The sequence below is a fragment of the Dendrobates tinctorius genome, unplaced genomic scaffold (assembly GCF_039654945.1).
Source record: "Dendrobates tinctorius isolate UK_male_01 unplaced genomic scaffold, ASM3965494v1 ptg000224l, whole genome shotgun sequence".
NCBI classification, from domain to species: Eukaryota; Metazoa; Chordata; class Amphibia; order Anura; family Dendrobatidae; genus Dendrobates; species Dendrobates tinctorius.
Window position 1 is genome coordinate 12,562,517 of NW_027361891.1, and position 8,878 is coordinate 12,571,394.

Consider the following 8,878-nt stretch of genomic DNA (forward strand, 5'->3'; position numbering starts at 1 on the left):
GTTGCATGCATGTAGTATGTATGTAGCATGTATGTAGTATGTACAGTGGGGCAAAAAAGTATTTAGTCAGTCAGCAATAGTGCAAGTTCCACCACTTAAAAAGATGAGAGGCGTCTGTAATTTACATCATAGGTAGACCTCAACTATGGGAGACAAACTGAGAAAAAAAAATCCAGAAAATCACATTGTCTGTTTTGTTTTCATTTTATTTGCATATTATGGTGGAAAATAAGTATTTGGTCAGAAACAAAATTTCATCTCAATACTTTGTGATATATCCTTTGTTGGCAATGACAGAGGTCAAACGTTTTCTGTAAGTCTTCACAAGGTTGCCACACACTGTTGTTGGTATGTTGGCCCATTCCTCCATGCAGATCTCCTCTAGAGCAGTGATGTTTTTGGCTTTCCGCTTGGCAACACGGACTTTCAACTCCCTCCAAAGGTTTTCTATAGGGTTGAGATCTGGAGACTGGCTAGGCCACTCCAGGACCTTGAAATGCGTCTTACGAAGCCACTCCTTCGTTGCCCTGGCGGTGTGCTTTGGATCATTGTCATGTTGAAAGACCCAGCCACGCTTCATCTTCAATGCCCTTGCTGATGGAAGGAGGTTTGCACTCAAAATCTCACGATACATGGCCCCATTCATTCTTTCATGTACCTGGATCAGTCGTCCTGGCCCCTTTGCAGAGAAACAGCCCCAAAGCATGATGTTTCCACCACCATGCTTTACAGTAGGTATGGTGTTTGATGGATGCAACTCAGTATTCTTTTTCCTCCAAACACGACAAGTTGTGTTTCTACCAAACAGTTCCAGTTTGGTTTCATCAGACCATAGGACATTCTCCCAAAAGTCCTCTGGATCATCCAAATGCTCTCTAGCAAACTTCAGACGGGCCCGGACATGTACAGGCTTAAGCAGTGGGACACGTCTGGCACTGCAGGATCTGAGTCCATGGTGGCGTAGTGTGTTACTTAAGGTAGGCCTTGTTACATTGGTCCCAGCTCTCTGCAGTTCATTCACTAGGTCCCCCCGCGTGGTTCTGGGAATTTTGCTCACCGTTCTTGTGATCATTCTGACCCCACGGGGTGGGATTTTGCGTGGAGCACCAGATCGAGGGAGATTATCAGTGGTCTTGTATGTCTTCCATTTTCTAATTATTGCTCCCACAGTTGATTTCTTCACTCCAAGCTGGTTGGCTATTGCACATTCAGTCTTCCCAGCCTGGTGCAGGGCTACAATTTTGTTTCTGGTGTCCTTTGACAGCTCTTTGGTCTTCACCATAGTGGAGTTTGGAGTCAGACTGTTTGAGGGTGTGCACAGGTGTCTTTTTATACTGATAATAAGTTTAAACAGGTGCCATTACTACAGGTAATGAGTGGAGGAAAGAGGAGACTCTTAAAGAAGAAGTTACAGGTCTGTGAGAGCCAGAAATCTTGATTGCTTGTTTCTGACCAAATACTTATTTTCCACCATAATATGCATATAAAATGAAAAAAAAACAGACAATGTGATTTTCTGGATTTTTTTTTCTCAGTTTGTCTCCCATAGTTGAGGTCTACCTATGATGTAAATTACAGACGCCTCTCATCTTTTTAAGTGGTGGAACTTGCACTATTGCTGACTGACTAAATACTTTTTTGCCCCACTGTATGTAGTATGTATGTAGTATGTTTTTTTTTTGGTTTTTTTTTTACATTCAACACATTAGCCGGATGATGGGACTACTACTGTCCCATCATTGGCTAATGTGTCAATCACCGTCATGGTAGCAGGCATCGCCCGTGCAGTCGGCACAGACCCCCGGACAGTCGGCACAGACCACCGGCAGGCCGGCACAGCCCCCTGGCAGGCCGGTACAGACCCCCGGCAGTCCGCACAGACCTCCGGGCAGTCGGCACAGACCCCCGGCAGGCCGGTACAGACCCCCGGGCAGTCGGCACAGAGCCCCCCAGAAGGCCCGAACTGACGGCGCATCATGATGCGCACAGACCGCGCATCATGATGACGTCATTTCGGCAGCCAATCAGAGCCACAACAGTGGCTCATTGCATTATGGGAACATTGGGACATTTTTGAAAGAGGATAAAATTATAGGATCCTCAATTCCACAAGGTCCAAAGTTCATTTACAGAAAAGCCCGTAATATTGGTAGTATGATTGCCCCCACTGTATTAAATAACCATATTAATGCACCTACTCCATGTTTATAGGCAATTTAAAAGGTTTTTTTCCCTGCAAAAAATGCAGGGCTTGCCAACAAACTATGAGCCCTAAACAACAATGGGCTATGGGGAGCAATAATTCTAATTAATTGGAAATATCAGATTTTATTACTTGTAAAACGCAGAGTGTCATATATACCATCAAATGTCCATGCCAGAAGGTATATGAAGGACGCACGAAAAGATCCCTGCAGATAAGGATTAAGGAAGATATAAGAAATATAAAGAAAGAATTTCTGGGTCATCCCCTTTCTAAACATTTTGCAGAATGTCATGGAGGCTCTGTGAATAACCTTATCTTCACAGGAATTGAACATGTTAAGCCACAAGTGCGCAAAGGCAACCATATAAAGCTAATATCGCGCGTTGAGAGCCGCTGGATATTTGCATTGGACACCCTAATACCGAAGGGGTTAAATAGTGAAATCGAACTTTTTGACTTCTATTAAGTTAATTGGGTTAAACTTGCTTAAGTGGCGGGACTACTTAAATAATCCTCATGTGGTGGGGGGACCATCCCTGAGGAAGAAGACAGTTAAGGGCATGTTACACTAAGAGATATCGCTAGCAATATCGCTATAACTAGTGACGTTATAGCGATATTGCTAGCGATATCGCTGTGTGTGATACTTACCTACGACCGGCTCCCCCGCTGGTTATCGCTGATCGCGCGAGAACGTTCAGGACTGTTTCTCGTCGTCAGCTTCCTGTGGCTCTTCCTGCTGTGAAGACGAGCGACGCGTGGAGCCGGGCGGGAGGACGCAGGATCGCCTGGTGTGACAGGTAAGTAGCGACCCCCGACCTCAGCGATGTCGCTGGTGAGATCTGCCTATGTGGCAGCTCACTAGCGACTACTTAGCGATGTACCAGCGATCCTGACCGCGTCATATCGCTGGTCGGGATCGCTGGTACATTGCTAAGTGTGACAGTACCTTAAGTCTTTGAGTCCATTGGTCCCCACCGCAACCACCAGCAAGTGAAACCGACGTGGTCATGTGCTGACTCACATCACGAAGGTCCTGTATACCTGGAGCAGCTCACAGACGCCGGGAGCACGAGAGGCCGCTCACATCTGCTCCACAGCTGGAGGTACACTGACAGAAGGCTGCCACCGGCCGGGGCAGCCCCTGTAACTCGTCTATACCCCTGTGTACAAAACCCCCCTCTTTTTCCAAGCGCTGGAGCAAAAAGCGCTATTTTAACCTGCACCGCTTACTGGAGTGAGGACTTCGCATCGCATTATCTTTACAGGTACCGCTCTCTGACTTGTGCATTTACTATTGCGGCTACTCTGCACAGCCGTTCACAGGCTGCAATTTGACTTTGACTTTTTTTTTAAGCTGCTATCAGGGAGAAGTACCCTGCAGTATATAACCTGTTCAGTGATATCAGGTCTTTACCCTCACTCATGCCTTTTTAGTTTTTAATGATTGTTCAGGTTGGAACTAAGATTGCCACCAGCATCTATTTATGTATATTTTTTCCTTAAGCACTTCTTCTGAGGTCTTACAATTGTCTATTTCTAATTGCTATTTTCTCGCTATTATCCAGCTACATAAAGAGCACTTATAAGAGGTTTTTTTTTCTATAACCACCTAATTTAGATTTCCCTCTTCTTTATGAGTGTTCCAAGCGCACACTAATATTATGAGTTATTTTACCTTATTTCTTTGACACCCTTGTGACAGTTGTCTTAGTGTTTGCTGCTGGAATTACACTCATACACAAGCGCCACTGAATCTCCATTTGTATATATAATTATTATTTTACCCCAAAACTACAAATCTACATATGGTATGTGTGAGTATAAATCAATCTATTGCACATTTAAAGTAAATTAAAACATTGTTATTTGTGTAAACATTAATAGCAGGTCATTTTGTCATTACTACAGGACCATTCAAACCCTGTGACCACCTGTTTGGAAGTTGGCTGATCCGGATCGGTGTGTGGCTGATAGTTCTCCTAGCCTTCATTTGCAATGCTTTGGTGATTGCCACAGTCTTCAAACATCTTTCATATATTCCATCCATAAAACTTCTAATTGGTCTCATAGCCATTATGAACACTTTGATGGGCCTTTCCAGTGGGATCCTGGCTACAGTTGATGTTTTAACCTTTGGAAAATTTGCTCAGTATGGGGCTTGGTGGGAAAATGGAATTGGTTGTCAGATAACTGGGTTCATGTCTGTGTTTGCAGCAGAAACCTCCATCTTTCTCCTCACTGTGGCTGCGCTTGAGCGAGGACTTTCTGCAAAATGTTCTAATAAGTTTGAATCCAAATCCTCATTTATAAGTGTCAAGGTGTCTATATGCTTTTGTTTTATTCTGTCTTTGGTAATCGCAGTGTCACCATTATTAAGTGGCAATACATATGGGACCTCACCATTGTGTTTCCCGCTGCTTTTTGGTGATCCCTCCTCTATGGGTTTCATGGTTGCTTTAGTCCTCTTGAATTCATTGTGCTTCCTTATAATGACAGTTGCCTATACCAAACTTTACTGCACATTAGAAAAAGGGGAATTGGAAAATGTTTGGGACTGCTCAATGGTAAAGCATATAGCCTTGCTCCTCTTCACTAACTGCATTCTCTACTGCCCTGTGGCCTTTTTGTCCTTCTCCTCACTGTTAAATCTTACATTCATTAGTCCTGAAGTGATTAAGTCAATTCTCCTGCTTATTATCCCATTGCCCGCATGTTTGAATCCTCTATTGTACATTCTCTTCAATCCACATTTCAAGGAAGATATTAGTGGACTGAAAAGCACAGACATGTTGTGGAACAGATCTCGACAAACTAGCCTGTCCTCTATTAATTCAGAAGATGCTGAAAAACAATCCTGTGATTCTACACAAGCCTTGGTGACCTTTGCAGGCTCCAGCATTTCATATGAGTATCCATCCAGCCCTTCATCATACCAAATGACTGAAAACTGTACATTGTCAGCTGCAACATATGTGTCTTGTCACTGACAACATGGCCACACTGTCGGTACTGGTTCCTGGTTTCCTTAAGACCCAAACCTTTCCTTATTCACTATTATTGGGAGAATAGTATCAGTTTGCCTTTGCTGCATCCATATGAAACCAATCAGCTTTGCTATTTCTCTTGGATATTGTCTGAAAGATAGGCCTCAGGATTTATCATTAATCTTTTACAGGGTTATCTTGCCTTTCCATCACATCATTTCCTCTAATTAAACCAAAAACTCAATGTGCAGGACTTTGTCAATATACTCCCAGCTGCCAAGACTTCAGCATTCATAATGCATAAAATATGCTCCAGAGCCGCCTCTCACTTCATATGTATTACATGCAGAGCTTACAATCTAATACAAAGCACCAATGTAGAAGAAGCTGGATCCAAAACTCAGTATGTTGGAACACACACGTGATACGTTTCCAACAAAGCTGCTCTAATATCCAGGAAAGTTTTTATTATTTTGCTTTTACTCATCAACTATTGCAGTCTTTATCAAGAAAGTCTAGAGAAACTTTTCAGCGAGAGGACACAAACCTAGGAGTCCATACATTTCCCTTAAGATCATGAATTATTTATTTTGTAATCTAATTTATAGGCAGGGACATTATGTGCTCTTATAGGCAAATTGACAGAACAACACAAGGACAATAGCTTGTGTTTAGTATGTCCTGAATGTTTCCATAAGAATAATGCTCTTGTCTCCAAGCCCCTAATAAGACAAAGGCTTAAATGGATTAATTGGAGTTAGAAAATAAAGCTCTGCACCACTTTTGCCCATGGATTGTGTGTTGGAAAGGAAAGAATGACATCTCCCCCGACAATCAGTTGGCCGCTGCCCCTATACATAGTAAAACGTTGGGTGAACCCGGCGATATTGGAACATGCATTAGTCTAATATGGATGGGGGCATAAAGGTTTTATTTTATACTCAGAGGTGAAGTTCTCTTTTCATCGTAAATGATGTTTTCCTTTTAGTAGGGAGGCATGTTGCCGTAGTTCCATCAGGGCAGGAAAGATGCAGTGAGTTGTGTTAACATCAGTGACTCTTTTTGAATGTCTTCTCCATTGTTATGAAGTCCCATTTTACCATACCCTTTTCAAGAAAGTGGGCATTTAGCCCTAACGTTTTAATCACGAGAACACTGAATTTCAGATTTTACCCTTGCTTCCACTTCGCAATGAGAGAGTGGAAAATTTCACATGTTTCATAATAACATGTTATATTAATCAGTAATGTGTGTATAAGTGTTCGCTGTCCTGTTAAGGGGAATATAGTAAGGAAACTACATTCATCTTCATTCAGACAGGCATATTTTACCTTATGTGCCAATATATATTTCAGTTCTAACACTCAAACTGCCCATGGATCTACTGAACTATGTCTCCCTGTGTTTCTGCTGAACCATGGGGATCCATGTGGAAGAACCAGTGAAAGTCTGGGAATATTATCTGGAATACTGACTGTTAAACCTCCATACAATATGTGTGTGAATGAGGCATATGGTAATTTTATACATAGCACTACTGATCACTTACAGAAAGGTGTTACATGTTACATCTTCCTATTCCGTTGGATACAACATATTTAGAAGGGAATCTGTAAGCATGATTTCACACCTCCCCCAAACTAATCATATGCATTCCAGCCCTTTTCCCCGCCCAGCACCACTTCCTCCTGATTGACTGATGACTCCTGTGCCTGATGTCACAGCATAGAAGCTGTCAGTCAAGCAGGAAAAAGTGGTGCTGGATGGGGAATAGAGCTGGAGCGACAGAGGCTTCAGATCTACCGTCTCATTTGCATATAAATGCAAATGCTAATTTCTCAGTAACGGAGGAACGGACCGGCCATGTAAAGATATTTCTGGGCTTGTCTTTGAAAGAGCTACATGTGCATATAAATAGTTTGGAGGGGTGAAATCCTGCGACAGATTTCCTTTAACTGTATATGAAACATAATCTGCACTGTCTGCTGCTGCAAATGGTGGATGCTTTTATGTCTTGTTTTCAATGAGGAGTGGCAAGAATTGACTCAAGTGGCTAAAGCTGAGCATGAAGGCTTTAATTAGCAGCACACTCTCAATCTGCAGGTCTTTAGTGAACACAAAAGTGGATAATCCCTTTAAACAATTTCTATTCATGTTAAATATTTTATTAAACAGGGAAGCAGCTATATACCAGCACAAACCCCGCAATCAAAGTACAATATTTTAGTGAAATTGAGCTGATAGTCTATTAAGGCCTCTTTCACAGTTCCATTTTTTCTTGTCAGTTAAAATCCGCGGATCCGTTTGTAACTGATGCAAACAGATGCCACCGGACCGTTTTTTTGACGGATCCGTTGAATGCAGAATTTTAAAGGAACCGCAGTCCGGGAAGGAGAGAGAGAGAGAGATTTTTTTCCACCGCCAGAAAGGATTTCAGGGTTAAATCCCCGGCTGACTTCCTTTCTCCGGGCATGCGCACTGAAAAATGCGGATCCTACAGCCAAAAAAAAGTTGCAGGGTCCGTCCAGGCATGCCGGCAGATGCTAACATTTTGGCGGATCCGCAAAAAAACGGATCCAACGGATGGCCATCCGTCAAGATCCGCTGGTAATGCAACTCAATGGGGAAAAAACGGATCCGCCAAAAAAATGGCGGATCCGTTTTTTTCAAAAACTGGCAGATTTTGACTGATGGTCAAAGACGCAAGTGTGAAAGAGGCGTAACTAGTTCGAAAAAACTTGGAAACTTACTTAAACTTTGAATGTGATCATAGGTTGCAGATGTTACAATACAAATCTTTATTGCCAGCATTTTGATATGACTATATATGTAAGACTGTAATATTTGAAATAAAAACTAGATCAGCAATATAATCAGGAGGGAGCCTGACATCCAGCCCAAACTCCATCCTAAATTCCAGTTACCGTAATCTGTTATGGGAATCTTACAATACTGTATATAATGGTACTGGACCTGGAAGAGCTTCAAGCCCATACAAAGACAAGGATGCTACACAAGGGTGACAATGGTTCATATACGATAGGCCTAAAATCACAGGTAGGAAATGGCAGAACATTGTATAAAATACATATAAATGAACCTAAAGGCTCTCCTATAAATAGACACAAGGTTTTATTTTTATAAGCATGTTTGAAATATTGTGATTAGAAATGTGTAACTTGGAAATGAGAAATACTTAATTTTTATGAGATTTGTAAATATAGACCTGTATTTATTACTTTGGCAAAGATATAATAACATCAAATGGTATAAGTGGAAACAGCTTCAACATGTTTATTCTGCTCCATGGTTTTATTGAGGTTGTTATCTGTATATACTGTATATAAAAGTCTAGTGTCTGTACATAGGTAATACTTGCTTGCTTTTTTATTGATGTAACAAATATATGCAATTTGTAATAAAAAAATTGTGATGAAATAATGAAGATATTCTGGTTAATTATGAAAATATGAAATCAGGTCTAGATATACAGTACTTGATGTGGAGCATTCTGAATGGAAGATGGCATGATATATAACATGTAAAAGCATATACGGTAATTAAGCGGTCACTGTTGTTTCAACAAATTTTGCAACAATCAACGGTACAGGTGAATAAAATAAGCTGTTTAATATACCTTATCAGAGAAATATACTTTCTCTTCTTTCTCTAATGCAAACATACA

General features: G+C 41.5%; 1 protein-coding gene across 1 annotated transcript in view; it reads left to right on the plus strand.

Moving 5' to 3' along the window:
- LGR5 (leucine rich repeat containing G protein-coupled receptor 5) overlaps window positions 1–8,634 on the plus strand; it is a 337,590-nt gene extending 328,956 nt beyond the window's left edge. Inside the window, exon 18 of the mRNA XM_073555529.1 lies at window positions 4,118–8,634. Coding sequence (XP_073411630.1) covers window positions 4,118–5,196 — 1,079 coding nt within the window. The 3' untranslated portion in view covers window positions 5,197–8,634. The remainder of the gene's footprint in view (window positions 1–4,117) is intronic.
- The last annotated feature ends 244 nt before the right edge of the window (window positions 8,635–8,878 follow it).